This window comes from Anolis sagrei, chromosome X (assembly GCF_037176765.1).
Source record: "Anolis sagrei isolate rAnoSag1 chromosome X, rAnoSag1.mat, whole genome shotgun sequence".
Classification (NCBI taxonomy): Eukaryota; Metazoa; Chordata; class Lepidosauria; order Squamata; family Dactyloidae; genus Anolis; species Anolis sagrei.
The window spans coordinates 77,036,175-77,059,086 of NC_090034.1; the positions used below are offsets into that span (position 1 = coordinate 77,036,175).

The 22,912-nt window shown below is 43.2% G+C and overlaps 1 protein-coding gene across 1 annotated transcript in view; it reads right to left on the reverse strand.

The window, feature by feature from the left end:
* Nucleotides 1–914: 914 nt before the first annotated feature.
* NIPAL3 (NIPA like domain containing 3) overlaps nt 915–22,912 on the reverse strand; it is a 41,297-nt gene continuing 19,299 nt past the window's right edge. Inside the window, exons 5-12 of the mRNA XM_060784408.2 lie at nt 21,912–21,971; nt 16,694–16,839; nt 13,341–13,437; nt 11,854–11,989; nt 7,734–7,822; nt 4,448–4,511; nt 3,926–4,020; nt 915–1,821 (exon numbers count right to left, since the gene is read on the reverse strand). Coding sequence (XP_060640391.2) covers nt 1,631–1,821; nt 3,926–4,020; nt 4,448–4,511; nt 7,734–7,822; nt 11,854–11,989; nt 13,341–13,437; nt 16,694–16,839; nt 21,912–21,971 — 878 coding nt within the window. The 3' untranslated portion in view covers nt 915–1,630. The remainder of the gene's footprint in view (nt 1,822–3,925; nt 4,021–4,447; nt 4,512–7,733; nt 7,823–11,853; nt 11,990–13,340; nt 13,438–16,693; nt 16,840–21,911; nt 21,972–22,912) is intronic.

Genomic DNA, 22,912 nt, shown 5'->3' on the forward strand with positions numbered 1-22,912 from the left:
TGTTTCCCCAATTTGTGGGAGAGGAAATTGTGGGAGGAGCCAAAAGTCCCCTTGTTAGGGAAAGTTCCACCATCACCTTTTGCTCACCGATTTTTTACTTTACCAAAACAACTGCTTTAAAAAAAATAGTCTTTCCGGATTCTTTCCTCTTCTCTCCTTCTGTGATATGTCTGTGCCTTATGTTGCATGGGAAAGCCCGGTGAGAAGGATGCCAATCTGCACTGTAGAATTAAAGCAGTTGGGACCCACTTAAATAACATAGCTCCATACTATGCAGTCCTGGAGTTATAGTTTCCCAAGGTTCACACCCTTCTCTTGGTGCATTTACAGTATAGAATGAGTGCCCTTGTACCCTACTTTAAATGCCATGGCTTCATGCAATGAAGTCCTCCTGGGAGTTATAGTTTCCCAAGGTCCATACCCTTCTCTTAGTGTATTTACAGTATGGAATGAATGCCCTTGCACACCACTTTAAATGCCATGGCTCCATGAGATGGAGTCCTCCTGGGAATTATAGTTTCCCAAGATCCATACCCTTCTTTGGGTGCATCTACATTGTGGAATGAATGCAGCTGGACTGTACTTTGAATACTATAGGCTGGAAGCTCAGGGAATTGAAGACACATAATAGCCGAGGAGAGTTTCCCCCCCACAAAGGACACAAGGAGGGATGGTGGGCAGAGCCTAGAGATTATAGTGTGATGGCAAATTACCTGAAGAATCCTGAGTACAACTGAGTCACACGGATAGATTTAACAATGTGAGGAAGGTGGGAAAAACACCCATTTCATTTTTAAACAAAGTATGACTGAGTACTATTCTACCAAACACTTCCCTGCTTCAATGTGATGAATTAACAGGATTTAAGACACATAAGAATGAAATCCTACTGGGAATACGATCACAGTGCAACATTCGCAGAAAGAAAGGATGCTTTAAAGTGCAAACAAATAACCGTTATGAAAAATCCCACTGAAAGGTGGAAATCCCTGGGATCGTGTTTTTCTTATTTCATAATGTGTTTACAATCCAGAATCTCAAAAAAGTGCTGGTACAAGATGGACCTCTTGTGATGTGCCATCTGCACTGACTCCAAAGGACTGGACTGTAACCAAAGATTATGTTGACCAGGCATGGGCAAACCTGGGCCTCCAAGTATTTTGGACTTCAACTCCCCACAATTCCTCACAGCCTCAGACCCCTTCCTTTTCCTTTTCCCTTTCCTTTTCTGCTTAAGTGGCTGAGGGGGAAAATAAAGGGGCCCGAGGCTATTAGGAATGATGGGAGTTGAAGTCCAAAATCCCTATAGGGCTTAAGTTTGCCCATCCCTGGGCTAAACTCCATCTTTGGTGTCTGTTATTTAATACTATAGGCCATATAATCCCTTCTGCATTTCATTTGATGAGGCTGTATGGATCCTAAAACAGTTCAGCTTCGCTTTCGGTACACAGTTAATCAAATACAGCTTGGCTTTTTAAAGCTACGATTAGTATTCGATTTACCCCACCCATCAGGTGAATGTTGTGTTTCCGTGGAGTTAGAGAAAAAAAATAGAGAGAGAGAGAAATAAATAAATAAATATGATGGACCACATGCATGGAAGCACATTATGCCCAGTCCTTCAGGGCAGTCACTCCCTTTTGCTGTGCTCCACGGCTCTGTATGGAGCTGCTTTGGAGCCGTGTTCCTCTTGGACCACTGTTAGTGTGGCAGGAGCATAGATCTCCGAGATGGTGTCATTGCTCTCCAGGGCACCATAGGAAAAAGAGGTCTTGAGGTCAGGCTGGACTGCTGTCCCATTGTCATGCAAATTCTGCATGCCTGCAAAGGAGAGGAAAACAGAGACAGGACTGTAAAACAAGGAAAGAGGATAAGGGAACTGTTTTATCTCCCCCTAACACTGCCTTTTTGTACTAAAGCAGTGGTTCTCAATCTTCCTAATGCCACGACCCCTTAATACAGTTCCTCATGTTGTGGTGACCCCCCAACCATAACATTATTTTTGTTGCTATTTCATAACTATAATTTTGCTACTGTTATTAATCGTAATGTAAATACCTCATAGTAAAGGTGAAGGTTTTCCCCTGACATTAAGTCCAGTCGTGTCTGGCTCTGAGGTGTTGTGCTCATCTCCATTTCTAAGAGTCGGCATTGTCTGTAGACACCTCCAAGGTCATGTGGCTGGCATGACTGCATGGAGTGCCATTACCTTTCCGTAAAAGCGGTACCTATTGATCTACTCACATATGCATGCTTAACCCGCTGTTGCCCCTATTGCAGACCCCTCTCTTCACCTACAGTTGGAAGGCAGAACAGGGTATAGGGTTACAGCCTGTGTTGGATGGGGTTACACTCCCCCTGAAGACACAGGTCCACAGCCTGGGGGTGATCCTGGACTCGCAGCTAACCCTGGAACCCCAGGTGTCAGCAGCAGGCAGGAGTGCCTTCACACAGTTAAAACTTGTGTGCCAGCTTCTCCTATGCCTTGAGATGCCAGGTCTGGCCATGGTAGTCCACACCCTAGTTATATCTCATCTGGACCACTGCAACGCCCTCTATGTGGGGCTGTCTTTGAAAATAGTTCAGAAGCTTCAAATGGTCCAAAGACTGGTAGCGAGGTTGCTAACTGGAGCGCCATACAGGAAGTGGATAACCCCCATGTTACGGCAACTCCACTGACTACCAATCTGCTTCCGGGCTAAATACAAAGTGCTGGTTATTATCTATAAAGCCCCAAATGGTTCAGGTCCAGGCTACTTAACTAACTACCTCTGCATATAAACCTATGCGGACACTGCAGTCATCGGCGGGGGCCCTGCTCTCCCCAGAGGTGTCGACTGGCCATTTAGGAGGGGTCACAAGGCCTCCTCCTTTGGTGCTGCCCCTTTCGCCACCTCAGAATAGCCACTGGCCCTCTTTGCTTTCACCGCTTGCCGAGCCAATGGTGGTGAGAGCCAGGAGAGATGCTCCACATGAGGCCAGGCTTTGGGAGGAGCCTCCGCCACCTGGCTCTCACCGCTTACCAAAAGCCTCCCCACAGGATCCAGGTGCAGACCCCTCCAGAATGCTAGAAGCAACTGCAACTCCCAAATGTCAAGGTATACTTTCCCCAAACTTATCCAGTATTTTCTGTTGGCCATGGGAGTTCTGTGTGCCAAGTTTGGTTCAATTCCATTGTTGTTGGGGTTCAGAATGCTCTTTGATTGTAGGTGAACTATAAATCTCAGCAACTACAACTCACAAATGTCTCCGTCTATTTTCCCCAAACATCTCCAGTATCTTCATGGGAGTTCTGTGTGCCAAGTTTGGTCCAGGTCTGTAATTTTTGGGGATCTCAGTCGTCTGTGGAAGTCAGAGCTGAATCGGCTGAAGGTACTGCAAATCCCATCATCTATTGTCTATTCTCCCCCAAACATATTGTTTTTGTGATTAATCGCCATGCTATAAGTATGCTCAATTTGTAACAATGAAAACACATCCTGCTTATCAGATGTTTATATTACGATTCATAACAGTGGCAAAATTACAGTTATGAAGTAGTAACAAAAATAACTTTATGGTTGGGGTCACCACAACATGAGGAAATATAGTTAGGGGTCACGGCATTAGAAATGCTGAGAACCACTGCTCTAACTCATTGCACAGCCACATTTTTATTGTCCAATTTTCATGTTGATCCTATTAATTCACCATGTCATTTATAGAACTTATTACTTGTTTTAACAATTGTGTTATTTGTGATTTTTAATTGCTTGTTTTAATTGTTTTTACCACTATTTATCTTTATTTTGTTTTTGTCTTTGTAAGCCACCCTGAGTCCCTTCGGGGAGAGAGGGCAGATTATAAATAAAGATGTTGTTGTTGTTATCATCATCAAAGGCAGTGTTGATTGGCTCACAAGAAAAGAAATTACTTTTAACCTTACTTGGCATAGCATCCATCGAAATGTAAGGTTCAAAAAAGATCGATTTCCTCTTGTTTCTAGTAATCAAAAAGACACCCAAGAACGCAATGAGGCACCTGAAGGGGAAACAAAAAGAATGAAAGAAATATTTTAGTTTTTAAAACAACACAGAGAGGAGAGGAAGTGGTTGATAGTTAACAAAACCTAAGCAGCAGCAATAACCTGACCTCATGGAGTGGTGTTGAGGGCTGCTTTAGGGACTTTAAAGTTGCTCTGGGGAAGAAAAGTCCCAAAAATCCTAAGCCAGCCAGCCACTGGTAAGTGTGGAACTCCAGAAGTTACAATTTTAATCTCCCCCACTCCCCAAAATGTTCTGATAAGCCTATGGTCCCAACGGTTGTAAGAACCAGTCAGTACAAACTGGAGGTGCCTCTTCTATCTGTTGATGCGTAATAAATGGGTGTACATTTTCAAGTCGTGCATAAACATGGCCGCAGAAGCAATTAGTACACTGCACTGCCTAGAACAATTTTGTAAACTTACCCCAAAGCAAACATGCAAATATGGAGTATGTCTTCCCCAAGGAAGTCCAAGTAGAATGTTGCACCTGATCCAAAAGGGAGGAGAAATAGAAACAAACGATTAAGTATCTCCAACCCACAGTCTTTCCACCAAAAGCTAGGCCAGTCTTGTAAACATAATAATGTATTACTTTGCTATATACTAGCCATCCCCTGTCACGCGTTGCTGTGGCCCACATGGGGGTTCTGTGTGGGAGGTTTGGACCATTTCTATCATTGGTGGGGTTGAGAATGCTCTGTGATTATAGGTGAACTATTAATCCCAGCAACTACAACTCCCAAATGTCAAGATTCTATTTTCCCCAAACTCCACCAATATTCACATTTGGGCATATTGAGTATTCGTTTATAGTTTGGTCCAGATCCATCATTGTTTGAGTCCACAGTGATCTCTGGATGTAGGTGAACTACAACTCCAAAACCAAAGGACACTGCCCAGCAAACCCTTCCAGTATTTTCTGTTGGTCATGGGAGAACTGTGTGCCAAGTTTGGTTCAATTCTATTGTCAGTGGTGTTCAGAATGCTCTTTGATTGTAGGTGAACTATAAATCCCAGCAACTACAACTCCCAAATGACAAAATCAAATTTTTTTTGAGTGAAGAACATACATTGGGTTCTTAGGTGTGTTGTGTCCAAATTTGGTGTCAATCCCCCCAGTGGTTTTTGAGTTCTGTGAATATCACAAACGAACATTACATTTTTATTTATATAGACGTGTTCGAATATTTATTTACTTATTTACTGTATTTGTACCCCACATTTTTCCTGGGATAGGATCCAAGGAGGCAAATGCTGTAAGTACGAAAACATAAGCATGTCATAACTCAAAAGGTCACAAAATATGTTGTTATTTTTATAGGGCAAGAACAGCATTGGAACTATTGTGGGACTGGAAATCACACCTAGAGGAGTGATATTTTTTCCTCATTCTCTAAAGCAGTTATACTCAACCTTCCTAATGTCGTGACCCCTTAATACAGTTCCTCACGTTGTGGTGACCCATAAACATAAAATTATTTTTGTTGCTACGTAATAACTGTAATGTTGCTGCTGTTATGAATCGTAATGTAAATATCTGATATGCAAGATGTATTTTCATTCACTGTACCAAATTTGGCACAAATACCTGATACGCCCAAATTTGAAAACTAGTAGGGTCTAGGGGGAATTGATTTTCTCATTTGGGAGTTGTAGTTGCTGGGATTTATAGTTCACCTACAATCAAAGAGCATTCTGAACTCCACCACTGATGGAATTGAACCAAACTTGCCCAACTCCCATGGCCAACAGAAAATACTAGAAGGGTTTGGTGGGCATTGAAGGGTTTGGTGGGTGAGTTTTGGAGTTGTAGTTCACCTACATCCAGAGAGCACTGTGGACTCAAACAATGATGAATCTGGACCAAACTTGGCACGAATACTCAATATGCCCAAATGTGAAAACTGGTGGAGTTTGGGGAATATAGAGCTTGACATTTAGGAGTTGTAGTTGCTGGGATTTATAGTTCACATAAAATCAAAGAACATTCTGAACCCCACCAATGATAAAATTGTGCCAAATTTTCCACACAGAACCCCCATGCCTTGAAGGTTGTGGATGAACTACAACTGACATTGTGCCAGATTCATTCCCTGAAACTCCATCAATACTTAAAGTTTGTTTGGCAAGTTTTCTCTAGAGACATGCTCTCCAGCTGCAGGATGCATTACAACTCCAACCGTGGTGTGTCAGTCCCGTCAAATCCCTCCATTATCGGTGGGGTTCGGAGTGCTCTTTGATTGCAGGTGAACTATAAATCCCAGTACCTACAACTAAAAAATGTCAAGGCCAATTCCATCCCAAACCCACCAGTATTCAGATTTTGGTATATTAGGTATATGCAGATCCATCGTTGTTTGCGTTCACAGTGCTCTCTGGATATAGGTTAATTAAAATTCCTCTAAATCAAGGTGAATTTTCCCCAAAGCCCTCCTGTATTTTTTATTGGTCATTTGGGTTCTGTGTGCCAAATGTGGTCCAGGTCCATTGTCAGTGGAGGTCACAGTGTTCTGATTTGATGCAGTGTGAACTCCAACTTCCATCATGTGGAGTCAATCCCCCAAACTCCTCCAGTATGTTAAGTTGCTGATTAGTTCTGCTCTGTTTGTTGTGCAGACAAAGTTAAAAAGAGTAGGAAAACGTTAAAAGAGAGGCAGTGGGTGGGATCATGCAAATTCCACACCAATGGAGAGAGTAAAAACACTGGGATGTCTGTGGTGGAGGAAACACATAAAATCTAGGATGAACTTCTCTCCGAATGAAAGCATTCTTTGTGTAGTATTTGGGAAGGACACTGGCAGGGGTTGGGCTACATGTTAATGGCGCTCAGTATAACCTGAAATGGCATTGAAGGAAGGGCCTTTGGTGGCTCTTCAGCGCTGTGGATTATTTATTTATTTACTTTACTTGTATACCGCAGTTTCTCAGCCTAACAGGCGACTCAACGCGGTTTACAACAAAGGTACAACAGTCAACAATATACAATTTAAAACCATAAAAGCATAATACACAATATTGACACAACAATAACAACCCAATGCATCTCATGACTAAAATCGTGATCCAGTTTCGTCGTCCATATTACCATTCCTGTAATCATCACATTCATTGCACCGATTAACCAAATGCCTGTTCAAACATCCAGGTTTTTAATCTTCTTCGGAACACCATCAGCGAGGGGGCTGATCTTACCTCCATGGGAAGGGCGTTCCATAGCCAAGGGGCTACCACAGAAAAGGCCCTGTCTCTCGTCCCCGCCAGCCGCACCTGTGAAGCAGGCGGGATAGAGAGCAGGGCCTCCCCAGAAGATCTTAGGGTCCTGGTGGGCTGATAGGCCGAGATATGTTCGGATAGGTAGGTTGGGCCAGAACCGTTTAGGGCTTTAAAGGCCAACGCCAGCACTTTGAATTGAGCCCGGTAGCAAATCGGCAGCCAGTGGAGCTGGTGCAGCAGAGGAGTTGTATGCTCCCTGCGCTCCGCTCCTGTTAGTATCATGGCTGCCGAACGTTGGACTAATTGGAGCTTCCGAGCCGTCTTCAAAGGCAACCCCACGTAGAGAGTGTTGCAGTAGTCTAAACGGGATGTAACCAGAGCGTGGACTACCGTGGCTGTTTGTGGAAGCAGGAACCTGTGTGTGAAAGCGGGCACCCCAGACAACCACACACATACATATTTTCAGTTTTATTATGTATATAGATATAGATGTTACCTGCAGTTATTGCCATTGCGGTAGACAGGATGTAACCCACACTGGCAATCTGTGATGTGTCGTACAATTGTGATGCTTGGGTTAAAAACCTACAAAAAAGAAAATAGTGTATTTTAGGAACACACATTGATAACATTAACACCGAGCATTATCAATTACACTATGTAACAAAATTTGAAAAATGTTCTGTTCCTGGTTGGCAGTCTTTAGGAGGAGCCTGAAAACATGGCTGTTCCAGTGTGCCTTCCCTGAATAAAGGAAACATGCCCTACTCTGACCAATTCCCTGCAAAATATCCTCAGAAGCACTTTATCTACCCATTGGGTTGATCTCTCTACACTATCCTTTAAAACCCTCCTGCTTAGATACATCCTACCTCTGTTCACACCCAGTGTTTATTTTTAAAAAATTATCTATTACATCTGGCCCGGCCCTAGGTTTTAATTTTTTGTGTGTTATTTGCCTATATGTGAGTTATATTAATTGTATTGTTTTATTTGCTTATTGCTTTGTTGTTTTATTGATGTGTTGGGCTTGGCCTCATGTAAGCCACCCCGAGTCCTCTTGGAAAGATGGTGGTGGGGTATAAATAAAGTAGTTATGATTATTGTTGTTGTTGTTGTTGAGTGTTATTTCCAGCTTAATCGTGCAGTCCTTACTTTGAAAGTTGTTCTATTCCAGAAACTTCGTTTTAGTGCAGCCACAAACTAGCTTGAATTGGTTGAGACTCGATGATGAGATATTCATTGAAAAAAATGTGCTGCAGGAGGTCCCTCCCATAAAAACATTTTTTGCAGTTTAATAAACATTTCCCATGTTTTAAGGGGCTGCGGGTGGAGCAATGGGTTAACCCTTGTGCTGCTGAACTGCTGACCTGAAGGTTGGCAGTTCAAATCCACCGGATGGGGTGAGCTCCCACTGTTAGCCCCAGCTCCTGCCAGCCTAGCAGTTCGAAAACATGCAAATGTGAGTAGATCAATAGGTACCACCTTGGCGGGCAGGGTAAAAATACACTCCATGTAGTCATACTGGCCACACGACCAGGCAGTGTCTATGGACAATACAGGCTCCTCGGCTTGGAAATGGAAATGAGCATCTCCCCCAAAGCCGGAAATGAAAGGAGAAGCCTTTGCCATTGTGTATTTGTAGCACTGTATTTCATTGTAACAAGGCATTGAATGTTTGCCTGTCTGTTTATATATACTGTAATCCGTTCTGAGTCCCCTCGGGGAAAAGGGCAGAATAGAAATAAAGTGTTCTTAGGTAAAGATAAAGGTTTTCCCCTGACATTAAGTCTAGTTATGTCTGACTCTGGGAGGTGGTGCTCATCTCCATTTCTAAGCCGAAGAGTCGGAATTGTCCATAGACACCTCCAAGGTAATTTGGCCGGATGACTGCATGGAGCGACATTACCTTCCTGACGTAGTGGTACCTATTGATCTACTCACATCTGCATGTTTTTGAACTGTTAGGTTGGCAGAAGCTGGAGCTCACCCCGTTCCCCGGATTCAACCTGGCAACCTTTCGGTCAGCAAGTTCAGCAGCTCAACAGTTTAACTCACTGTGCCACGGGGGGGGGGGGGGCTTCTTATGTTGTTGCTGTTGTTGCTGTTGTTGTTGTTATTATTATTATTATTATTATTATTATTATTATTATTAATGATAGAACCAATTAGGAAATAACACTGATAACCCAGGAACAAAAATTGTGTTACATAGTGTTATTTTAATTACATCACATGCAGAAAACTGTCTAAGAAAGTGGGTTGGAGCTTTAGACACAAAGAGAATCAAAAGCACATTTCAACTTGCTTATTATGCATGATATAAAGGGGATCAAAGGGAGTTGGCCGACAGGGCAGTAAAGAAAAAGGATTTATTCAAACTGGGTGAATGTATAATTCAACAGAAAGCGAGATTCAAATAATGTGTGAGTGTTTGTGGGGGCTTATACTCTTTTTCCTCCCAAAAAGAGTGTATGAGGGGGAGGCAAGAAGGCGAAGCAAATGCCAGCCCTGAACTCATATCCTAGTCCCAGCCCTAAAGCCTGCTCTCCCCTGGTCTGCTATTTTCCCCTTTCTTTGTGTTTCACCTTTCCTTCTGAACTAAGAATCCTCAAATGCCTCACTCTTTCCTAGTAGATAAAACAAACCTAGAGGCACCAATTATGATGACTTAAAGCTGAGCCTCGAGGTCTAAATGCATCGCCTCCCAGATTAACAGTTGCTAATAGAAAAGCCACAGGGGCATAACTATCACTATCATCATGCCCTGCAGGCAAGCTTTCCAAGAGGTATCAGATTGGCTGCCATTCAAAGGTTGGGATGATTACTTTTTTCAGGAGTACCAACTCCCAGAATCCCTCAAGCAGCATGGAATTTGCCCAGATTCCCCAAGCTTTGCTGCTACTATTGAGAGCTTCAGTGCTAGATTGCATTTGACTCCATCTATTGTTATTGTTTATTCGTTCAGTCCCTTCTGATTTGTAGCCCAACCCAGGCCAGATCTCCCTGTGGGCTGTGGCCACCCCCAGCTCCTTCAAGGTCAAGCCAGTCACTTCATCCATCCATCTTTCCCTTGGTCGGCCTCTCTTCTTTTTTCCTTCAATTCTCCCCAGCATCATTCTCTACTGCAAGCTTCCCTGACTTCTCATGATGTGGCCAAAGTACTTCATCTTTGCCTCTAATATCCTTCACTCCAATGAGCAGTCGGGCTTTATTTCCTGAAGTATGGACTGGTTGGATCTTCTTGCAGTCCAAGGCACTCTCAGAATTTTCCTCCTGCATCACAGTTCAAAAGGATCCATCTTCCTTTGCTCATCCTTCCTTATTGTCCAGCTCTCGCATCCATAGGTGACTACGGGGAATACCACTGCTTTAACTATGCAGATCTTTGTTGCCAGTGTGATGTCTCTACTCTTCACTATTTTATCGAGATCGGACATTGCTCTCCTCCCAAGAAGCATCTTCTGACTTCCTGGCTGCAGTCTGCGTCTGCAGTAATCTTTGCATCGAGAAATACAAACTCTGTCACTGCCTCCACATTTACTCCCTCTATTTGCCAGTTATCAATCAGTCCGGCTGCCATAATTTTGGTTTTTTTATGTTTAACTGTAACCCAGCTTTTGCACTTTCTTCTTTTACCTTGGTGATCAGGCTCCTCCTCACTTTCAGCCATCAAAGTGGTATCATCTGTATATCTAAGGTTGTTAATGTTTCTTCCAGCAATTTTAACTCCAGCTTTAGATTCATCAAGCCCCGCAGAATCAAAGGCTTTAGAATAGTCAATAAAACAGAAATAGATGTTTTTCTGAAACTCTCTGACCTGGCTTCTGCCATCCTAACAGTTCAAAAACATGCAAATGTGAGTAGATCGATAGGTACCGCTTCTGCGGGAAGGTAAAAGTGCTCCATGCAGTCATGCCGGCCAAATAACCTAGGACAGGGGTCCTCAAACTTTTTAAACTGAGGGCCAGGTCACCGTCCCTCAAACTGTTGGAGGGCTGGATTATAATTTGAAAAAAGATGAATTTCTATGCACACTACACATTATCTTACTTGCAGTGCAAAAACACTTAAAAACAATACAACAATTAAAATGAAGAACAATTTTAACAAATATAAACTTATTAGTATTTCAATGGGAAGCGTGGGCCTGCTTTTGGCTGATGAGATAGGATTGTTGTTGTTGTTGTTGTTGTTGTTGTTGTTTGCTTTCAAATCCTTTCAAAAACTTAGGTTGACCTTGAGTGAGGGCCGGGTAAATGATCTTGGAGGGCCATATCTGGCCCCCGGGCCTTAGTTTGAGGACCCCTGACCTAGGAGGTGTCTATGGACAATGCTGGCTCTTCAGCTTAGAAATGGAGATGAGCACCACCTCCCAGAGTTAGACATGATTAGATTTAATGTCAAGGGGAAACCTTTACCTTTGCCTAAAAGGCCCATGTTCTGCCAACTGTCAATAATAACAAAAACACAATTACCTAGGTTTCCCCTTGGGGCTGTCTTGAAAAATGTATCATTTGTTTTAATTAAATTTCAATTATGCTGACATTCAACAGTGAGCTGGAACTGAAAGCAGTTTTAGCAGGAAGGAAGGAATCTTGCCAAGGCTCACTTACGTTGCCTGAAAGGCTGCCGTCGCCACCATACAAACCACCATGATGTAGAAAATAGGGTAGCCCAGCTGCAAATCCCCCCGAATCGAAACCACGATCATGCCAGCCACAGCCTTCACTGTTATGACAGTCATGGAACCTGAAAATATTTAAAACAACATCCTTGCTATTGCTGGAGAACAAGAAAACTGCATTGCAAGCAAGGCAGAAATTGCACTGCTCCACACAACAGAAACAAGATTTACATTGCAATCTCATTGTCAAAGGGACACATCCTTACTCCCCTCGTAGGTTTATTTGTAAAAACCAGGCATACTGATGGCTGTGTCTAAAACAGGGCTGTGGAACTGGGGAGTTGCAATCCAGTCCTGAAAGCTTTCCCTGGATGGCCAGTCCCTTCCTATTTTTCAATCTTTGTACATCAAGCAAAAAGTGAGTGCTAGAAACAATATCATATGAAAGCTGATTGGCACAACCTGGGGATCACAACCAGACACAGTGAAGACATCTGTCCTTGTGCTATGCTACTCTGCTGCTGAGTATGCACACCCAGTGTGGAACACATCTCACCACGCTAAATCAGTGGATGTGGCTCTTAATGAGACATGCCGCATTATTACGGGGTGTCTGCGCCCTACACCACTGGGGAAAATACACTGTCTAGCTGGTATTGCACCACCTGACATCTGCCGGGAAGTAGCAGCCAATAGTGAAAGGACCAAGGCAGAGACATCTCCAGCTCATCCCCTGTTTTGATATCAGCCAGCACGTCAACGACTTAAATAAAAAAATAGTTTTCTAAGATCTACAGAGATACTCGCTGGAACACCTCAGCAAGCAATAGTCCAAAAGTGGCAGGCTCAAACTCAGAACCTCAACCAATGGCTCATACCAAATGAGAGACTCCCCCCTGGGCACACAGAAAACTGGGCGACTTGGAAGGCGCTGAACAGACTGCACTCTGGCACCACGAGATGCAGAGCCAACCTTAAGAAATGGGGCTACAAATTGGAATCCACAACATGCGAGTGTCGAGAAGAGCAAACCACTGACCACCTGCAATGCAACCTGAGCTTTGCTACATTCACAATGGAGGACCTACTTGCAGCAACACCAGAAGCACTCCAAGTGGCCAGATACTGGTCAAAGGACATTTAATCAACTACCAAGCTTGCAAACTTTGTGTTTTGTCTGTCTGTTTGTTTGTTTTGTTAAAAATGTAATACAACTGTCTGGTTGCTCCTGACATGATAAATAAATATCTTTGTACATTTGTAATCTCCAAATTGTGTTTTTTTTCTTGAAGACAACAAATACCATGGGAGAAAGAAACACACAGTTGCGTTCCATATTGATTGGGCTTGCTTTTTAAACAAAACATACAAATATGCACTCTTTCTCACACACACGTTAAGTATTCGAAAAGAAAGCAAGTACCATATATGAAATATACTGTATCTGGATTAGGCATGCGTGCGTGGCAAACTTACCCAGGAGTGCAACTAGCAACAAAATCACGACTATATAATTAGCTTTCCTCTCTTTGTAGAAGTACAGCAGTAGGCAGAAAAGGATGATCTCCAGCAGCTAGGGGACACATACAAAGATGACAGGCTTAGTTTTATGTCTAAATCTACCTACACATCCATACACACAATACAAAAATGGTTTTCACTCAACATTTAGCAGAATAAAGACATAAATCCAGAACTTGCAAATGTTACATTTTGGATTACATGGTTCGTGACTATCTTTGCTAGGAGGTTCAGGGAGCTGTAGACCAAAAATATAATATCTGTTGCTCTGAAACCAACAAAATACCAGCCTGCGGAGATGACAGTAGCCAGAGCTCTATATTGGGCTGCAGTAGCACTGTAGGTTAAACCGTTAGTTGCAGGAAATCTGCAAGCCCCCTCAATGGATCTGATCACATGTCGTGGTGAGGGGGCTTGCGTGTTCCAATGAACCTGTGGGCATAACCCTGTACTCCCTGGGGAATGGGGGGCAGATAAGGTTCCAGACCTAGCACAATCTGAAGACCTCAATGGCAGATCAGGTGGAATATGGTACATGTTATGTTTTTATTATCTAACTAGCTGTCCCCTGCCACGCGTTGCTGTGGCCCAGTCTGTTGATCTGGAAAATAAAGTAATGAAAAAGTGTTGGTTTCTAATATATGTAATTTCTTTATGCTTGCGGGTAAACAGTACTTCTTATTTCTTTGTCAGTGTTTATGTGGAGAGTGTCTGGTTTGCTCACCCTGGAACATGTAACATATCATTGTCCTTCCTTTCAAATCTATGATACTATATCTCTGTGTGTGTGTGAATCATCTCTCTCTCTCTCTATCTATCTCTCTCTCTATCTCTCTGTCTCTCTATATCTATGGCTGGATGGCTCTTTGTCAGGAGGACTTTGATTACGTTTTCTTGCCCTGATGAAGGGAGTTGAATTGGATGGCCTTAAGTATTTTCTGTTGTTCATGGGGGTTCTGTGTGGGAAGTTTGCCCCGATTTTGTCGTTCATGGGGTTCAGAATGCTCTTTGATTGTAGGTGAACTGTGAATCCCAGTGACTACAACTCTCAAATGTCAAGGTCTATTTCCCCCAAACTCCATCTGTGTTCATATTTGGGTGTATTGAGTGCTTGTGCCAAGTTTGGTCCAGATCCATCATTGTTTGAGTCCACAGTGCTGTCTGGATGTAGGTGAACTATAACTCCCAAACTCAAGGTCAATGCCCACCAAACCCTTCCAGTATTTTCCGTTGGCCATGGGAGTTCTGTGTGCCAAGTTTGGTTCAATTCCATTGTTGATGGAGTTCAGAATGCTCTTTGATTATAGGTGAACTATAAATCCCAGCAACTACAACTCCCAAATGAGAAAATCATAATTTTTTGAGTGATGGTCCTCATTGTGTTGTGAGATGTTTTGTTGCCAAATTTGGTGTGATTTCGTTCGTTAGTTCTTTTGTTTTTAAGGTACTCATTACGCACAGAGCATTTATATATATATAGATTGATTGATAGTTATATGTTGTTGTTTTATGTTAGGTTTCATATGTATGTGAGGCATTCAATTTTGCCATATATATGTTGGAAACCGCTTTGAATCCCAGCTGGGGTGAGAAAAGCAGTATACAAGTGAAGTAAATAAATAAATAAAGATTGGGAAGCCACCATCATCAAGTTAACCATGCCATGGCTGGGACCCTACCTTTGTGAAGACTATGTGTTGATCGGTTGTGCACCGACCTCCACACATTAAAAAAACTCACACATAGGTGTCTTACAAGAACTTGAAAGGCCATCATACTTGGACAATGAGGGAATGCCTAAATCAAGGCAGGAAATCTGCTGTTCGAAGCTATGAGTTGGGGTGAACTTTTGACTTTTAGCCCTATTTTCTGCCTACCTAGCAATTCAAAAGCATGTAATGCGAGTAGATAAATAGGTACGGTATTGCTGTTTTGAAATGATTTTAACATTTGATTTTAAAGTGGATATAACTGTTTTTAGTGTTTGTGTATATTTATAGTTTGTTTAAGTTCCAGCATTGAATGTTTACCATATATATGTTGTGCTCCGTCCTGAGTCCCCTTTGGGGTGAGAAGGACGGAATATCCGTGCATTAAATAAATAATAAATAAGGTACCTCCTTGGCGGGGAGATAAAAGGGCGCCTCATTGAGACATGCAGACATGCTGGCAACACTATTGGAGAAGTCTATGGACAACAGGCTCCTCAGCATGGAAAAAATGGAACAAGCGCACCTCCCTATGGCCAGAGTTGAGCATCTCCTGTGTATTGCATGTCATTGCTTAGTGTCTAAAAAAGTGTTGAATGTTTGACTTATATATGTAAAACTGTAATCTGCTGAGTTCCTCTGGTGAGATAAAGTGGAATATAAACAAAGTGTATTATTATTATACTAGCGGTGGAGGAAGAAGCCATATTCTCTGCAGGCAGCATGGAAATCAGACTACTGCCTTGAAACCAGTGAGTCAAAAACAAGTTTTCTACCAAGTGACACATGCCAACCTTCCTTCACCAGTTTGCTTGCTCATCTGTATGGAAATCCTCACTATTATAGTTACTTTTTACAATAATATGCGTCTAACATTCAATCTGAATATGATGCTCCAAATGAAGCTCTTCTGATGTCAGGGCCAGCTCAGCTGTCGAAGGTAGTCAACAATATTCTCAAGAACACCAATCAGATGATCAAAGGCATTGCATCCTGCAATGTTATGGCAAACCTTTGACTATCACATTCAACTTGGTACTGTCTCCAGCAGAAACAAAGAAAGGATGAAGGGAGCCCAATTTCTGACTACAGGGTAAAATGGAGAACCCTTGGCTTGGGTTCTCCATTTAAAAGACACCTTGCCTGCCACTTTCTATGGTACATATTTACAGGAAACCACTCTGAACTTATGGCTGTTGGAAACAGCAACCTTCTCAAGCCTCCACTAGTTATTTGTTATGTATATAATTCCAATTGTTTACTGTATTATATATGTGCATATTGGTTTGCAATTTTCCTTAACTCTTTTGTTGTGCGAGGGCCTGCAGACCATGTGATCAGATATGAGATTGTTCAGGGCTCAGACTCCATTTTAGAAACAGTATGCTTTCAGACACCGGCAGGAACTGCATGCTTTAGACTCCAGTAGGAACAGTATGCCTACAGACTCCATTGGGGTTTCAGACTAGACAGAGACCAACATATCTGTAAACATTGCTTTTATCAGTTTTCTTTCATCACTCTTCTCTAACAGATTTATCAGTGTAAGCACCTAAAAGTGCAGATGCACTCCAATCCGCCTTTGATTTGTCTGCTTACCATATACAAAAGGAATGGCCAGCTCACTAAATGTTTAGTGATGTTCTCTCCTGTCATGGTCTCATGGCTGTTAGGCCCAAAGGTGATCAGCAGGTACGTCCCAACCACAGCCAGGCCACAGCCCACAAAGGACAAAACATAGCGCCCTGTGGTAGAAGGGGATAGGAGACGTTTTGTTAGTGGTTTCATTCAGATACTTTCAGCAGCCTTTTCTCTCTGCCTTACACACACAGATAAGCACATAACATCCACGGACACTAGCTTTGCCCCACCGACTCCAGCCTACTCACTCTCCTCAGGACAACAGTAGCTTTGGCCCACTGATTCTAACAGGCTTTAGGCCCACTGAGTCTAACAGGCTTCAGCCTACTCACTCTCTTCAGGAGGACACTAGCTTTGTCCCACTGACTTTAATAGGCTTCGGTCTACTCACTCTCCTCAGAACGACACTAGCTTTGTCCCACTGACTCTGACAAGCTTCAGCCTACCCACTCTCCTCAGGATGACACTAGCTTTGTCCCACCGACTTTAACAGGCTTCAGCCTACTCACTCTCCTCAGGATGACACTAGCTTTGGCCCACTGACTCTAACAGGCTTCAGCCTACCTACTCTCCTCAGGACAACAGCACCTTTGGCCCACTGATTCTAACAGGTTTTGGCCTACTCACTCTCTTCAGAATGACACCAGCTTTGGCCCACTGATTCTAACAGGTTTCGGCCTATTCACTCTCCTCAGGACGACACTTTGACCCACTGATTCTAACAGGTTTTGGCCTACTCACTCTTCTCAGGATGACACTAGCTTTGGCCCACTAACTCTAACAGGCTTTGGCCTACTCACTCTCTTCAGGACAACACTAGCTTTGGCCCACTGAGTCTAACAGGCTTTGGCCTACTCACTCTCTTCAGGACGACACTAGTTTCGGCCCACTGACTCTTAAGAGGGTCCAACCTACTCACTCTCTTCAGGACAACACTAGCTTTGGCCCACTGAGTCTAACAGGCTTTGGCCTACTCACTCTCTTCAGGACAACACTAGCTTCGGCCCACTGACTCTTAAGACGGTCCAACCTACTCACTCTCTTCAGGACAACAGTAGCTTTGGTTCACTGATTCAAACAGGCTTTGGCTACTCACTATTCTCAGGACGGCACTAGCTTTGGCCCACTAACTCTAACAGGCTTTGGCCTACTCACTCTCTTCAGGATGACACTAGCTTTGGCCCACTGAGTCTAACAGGCTTCGGCCTACTCACTCTCTTCAGGACAACACTAGCTTTGGCCCACTGACTTTTAAGAGGGTCCAGCCTACTCACTCTTCTAAGGACGACACTAGCTTTGTCCCACTGACTTTAATAGGCTTCGGTCTACTCACTCTCCTCAGGACGACATTAGCTTTGTCCCACCGACTTTAACAGGCTTCAGCCTAGTCACTCTCCTCAGGATGACACTAGCTTTGGCCCACTGACTGTAACAGGCTTCAGCCTACCTACTCTGCTCAGGACAACAACAGCTTTGGCCCACTGATTCTAACAGGTTTTGGCCTACTCACTCTCCTCAGGATGACACAAGCTTTGGTCCACTGACTATACAGGCTTTGACCTATTCACATTTTCAGTGCTTGACTCACATTTTGTACCCAAAACACCTAGTTGATTTTTAATATTACTGACAAGTTCCACTGCTGAATAGCTCTGACAGTCAGGAAGTTTTTCCTAATGTTCAGGTGGAATCTCCTTTCCTAGAATTTCAACCCATGGCTCCATTGAGTCCTAGTCTCCAGGGCAACAGAAAGCAAGCATGCTCTCTCTTCCTTATGGCAGCCTTTCAAATATTTATCTATGCAAATTTATCCAAGCAAACTCTCTAATGAAGCTTTGGTTTAGAGCCAAGCACTGAAGAAATTGGGGATTTATAGAACCAGCCTCTGCAAGGAGTACGTTCTGGGTGGTTGCTTCTGGTAAGAGGCTGGTGGCTAGGGTCTCCCCAAGCTATTCATTACTGCCACCACTCTTCAGTTTGCACAAGGACGTTTTGGATTGCTCCCTGAAAAAATGCAGAGACTTTCAAAACTGCCTGCTGAGCGACAGTTTTCAACTCACGTAATTCTGGTCAGAAATAACGATGATTGTATGCAGATAGGTTTTAGTGAGGGAGATGTAGTTTTAAATGGGATTTTCATGGATGCTTCCAATGATTGCAAGTCCCATATGTCCTGATTTGCAGAAGCCTTTGTTTGCAAAAATGCTGATGTTGTTGTGAGTTCTCCGGGCTGTATGGTCATGTTCCAGAAGCATTCTCTCCTGACGTTTCGCCTGCATCTCTGGCAGGCATCCTTAAAGGTTGTGAGACCTCAAAACCTCTGAGGATGCCTGAGATAGATGCAGGAAAACGTCAGGAGAGAATGCTTCTGGGACATGGCCATAAAGCCCGGAGACCTCACAACCTAGTAATTCCGGCCATGAAAACCTTTGACAATACATTAAAAATGCTGAGGTTTGGAGAAAGAACTGCCACAGGGAGGTGAATTACTTTCAAGAATGAATTCATCAGTGCAGAAGTGGCTCTAGCTAGCACTCCCTAATTCCCAGCCGCTTGAAGTTTGTGCTTGAAACAGAAAAGCAGGTAAGACTGACCCATAAACACTTTACAATTAAGACAGGATCAGAGACATGAAAGCATAATTGTGTCATTGTTACCCACCACCTATTTGCCATCCTGCTTGTTAGGGTCATAGAGAGCTGATGAAAATCTGTGCTAGCCAGCTTAGATCAATGAAATAATTGATCTTTGTACACCAATGAGAAGGTGCTTTTGACTTTCTGTAAAGTGATAAAAAGCCTTGCAACCCCTTTTTGAGGCTGGAACACACCTTTTGTGCTGCTGTCACCAATTGCTTTGGCCCGCAATAAACAACTTCTGCAGTTGGGATTCAATTTGTGGCGTACTTTCCTTTACATCACCTTCTTGAGCCCAAGGGGACCTCTGATATCGTGCAAAGTGCTAGAGTCCCAGTGAGCTCCTACATTAGAAAGCCTTATGAAGTGCAACGCATGGAGTTGGGCAAGTTTAACTTGGAGAAGGAGCTGCGGTGGCACAATGGGTTAAACTCTTGTGCTGGCTGAACTGCTAACCTGAAGGTCAGTGGTTTGAATCCGTGAGACGGGATGAGCTCCCGTCTGTCAGCTCCAGTTTCCCATGCGGGGACATGAGAGAAGCCTCCCACAGGATGATAACACATCCGGGTGTCCCCTGGGCAACGTCTCTGCAGACAGCCAATTCTCTCACAGCAGAAGCAACTTGCAGTATATCCTCCAGTCACTTCTGACAAGATTTTTTAAAAAAGCTTGGAGAAGAGAAGGTTCAGAGGGAACATGATGGCCATGTTTAGACATCTGAAAGGATGTAATATTGAAGATGTAGCAAGTTTGTTTTCTGTTTCTCCAGACAGAACTGTTGTGTTGTGTATTGTATTGTATAGTATTGTCAGTATTTAGAGCAGTGGTTCTCAACCTGTGGGTTTCCCGGTGTTTTGGCCTACAACTCCCTGAAATCCCAGCCGGTTTACTAGCTGTTGGGCTTTCTGAGAGTTGAAGGCCAAAACATCTGGGGACTCACAGGTGGAGAACCACTAGATTAGAGAGATGATGGGACCAAACTAACAAAATCAAATTCAACAGGGACAAAGAAAAGAGACTCCATTTAGGCAGAAAAAAAGAAAATGCAGAGATACAGAATGGGGGATGATGCCTGGCTTGAGCAAAGGACATTTGGAAAAGATCTTGGGAATCCTCGTGGGGTGGAAGGGAAACATGAGGCAACAATGTCAGGTGGCGGCAAAAAAAGCCAATGGGATTTTGTCCTGCATCAATACAAGTCTAGTGTCTAGATCCAGGGAAGTCATGCTAACCCTCTATTCTGCCTTGGTCAGACCACTTTACCTGAAATCACACTGTGTCCCATTCTGGGCACCACAATTGAAGGGAGATGTTGACTCTAAGTTGGAATGTGTCCAGAGAAAGAGGGCGACTCAAATGATCAAGGTTCTGGAGAACAAGCTCTATGGGGAGTGGCTTAAAGAGCTGGGCATGTTTAGCCTGCATAAGAAGAGAAGGCTGAGAGGAGACATAATGAGGGCCATGAATCAAGATGTGACGGGAAGTCATACGGAGGAGGGAGCAAGCTTGTTTTCTGCTGCCCTGGAGACGAGGATGCAATAGAGCAGTGGTTTTAAACCTGGGGTCCCCATATGTTTTTGGCCTACAACTCCCAGAAATCCTAACAGCTGGTAAACTGGCTGGGATTTCTGGGAGTTGTAGGCCAAAAACATCTGGGGACCCAAGGTTGAGAACCACTGCAATAGAGCAATGGCTTCAAACTAGAGGAAAGAAAGGAGATTCCACCTGAACATGAGGAAGAACTTCCTAACTGTGAGAGCTGTTCAGCAGTGGAACTCTCTGCCCCGGAGTGCGGTGGAGGCTCCTTCTTTGGAGGCTTTTAAGCAGAGGCTGGATGGCCATTTGTTAGGGGTGCTTTGAATGAGATTTTCCTGCTTCTTGGCAGAATGGGGTTGGACGAGGTCTCTTCGAACTCTAGGCTTCTATGATTCTATATGGCGGGGGTGGCGGGTGGCTGCCTACCACTTATTTGTTTGTTAAGAAATTTTAACCCATCTTTATTCCCAAATTATACATAAGACAGCTTATAAGCAATCACAGAGCAAACAAATTTTAAAAGAAAAAAGCCATAAATTGAGGGGTAATGAAAACAAAACAATGCAAGAACAATAGCCAGCAGAAACAACATACTCCTAAATGGGGAAAAGCATGCTATAATCTAAGCACAACATAATTTTAAAATCTGGTCTAGCGAACAACCTAAGGAGTTTACCAAGGCTGTCCATTTTTGCATGCTGCTAATGTGCTGCAAAACTAACATTATGTGTGAACAGGTAGATTAGTAGTTTTCATGGATCCAGGCTCTACATCAACAAGATAATGAAGCACTAGCCTGACCTCACAAAGTTGGTCCTAACAAATTAACACAGACACCAGGATAAAAAGCAATTTGTAAGATCAGCGGGAACTTGAGCAGGGAGTGCCAGGAACTGATTCGTACAAGACGTGCAAAACGCAGAGAAGGAGGAAAAGGAAGCGGGGAACTACATTCAGTACAGAAGCTAACGAAGAAGCTTTTAAGAGACACATCAAAAACTTACTCAAAAAGTCTTTGGGTTTCCATTTTTCCTTAATGAATATGACTCCAATGATTGCACTTGCTGAGCAAAAAGATAAGAATAAACAAAAAAGTGTTATCAAAATCACATTGAACATTTGCCCACAAGCTAAAGTTAAGATTACTCATTGTTTCTTTGATTTGTGATATTTTTTTAGAATTGTTTCATCACTCCTCGCTCAGAATAAACCTTTTTGTTAGTGAACAAGAAATGAAACAAATATGTGCCTTTATTGATGCGAACCCTTCCAAGGTGGCTCGACAAGTAATGTAAAATATTATCAAATTGTACAGGGTGAGGCAGCATAACTTCCTTTTTTAAAATGCGCGCCATTCAGTCAGTTGAAGACGTAGCGGAGTGCTAGTGGTCTCGTTCGAGAGGCGGAAGTATAAAGTTTTGTCCTGACACAGTTCAGTCACCATCATGCGTTGGAACAGTGAGGAGTGTGCTTTTGCCGTTGAGGCCTACTTTTCGAGGGGATTTGGAGTGGCCAGCCCGTTCTCCAGATTTGGCCCCTTGTGATTTTTTTCTATGGGGTTTTTTGAAATCCCGTGTTTATGTAAACCATCCAAGGACCCTACAAGATTTGAAGACCAACATCCAGGAAGAAATTGCCAACATAACGCCTGCTATGCTGGCAAGTCATGACAAACGCCAGAAATCGGTTTACTCAGTGTATGGAGAATGGAGAATGGGGGACGTCACCTACCTAATTTGATCTTCAAAGCTACATAAAACAAAACTTTAGGTATGCGCCTACATTATAAAATAAAAAATAAAAAATTCTGATTCATACAATGGGTTTTATTAAGTTTTGACAAAAGGAAGTTATGCTGCCTCACCCTATACTTTAAAACACACTCACCATACCGGTTCCCCAAAAATTACACCTAGGTTCCATCTGAGAGCAACACTGTAATTTCTTTCTAATAATTTCATTAACAAGATAGGGACAGAGAATTTCATCTATGCTGACAATTGTG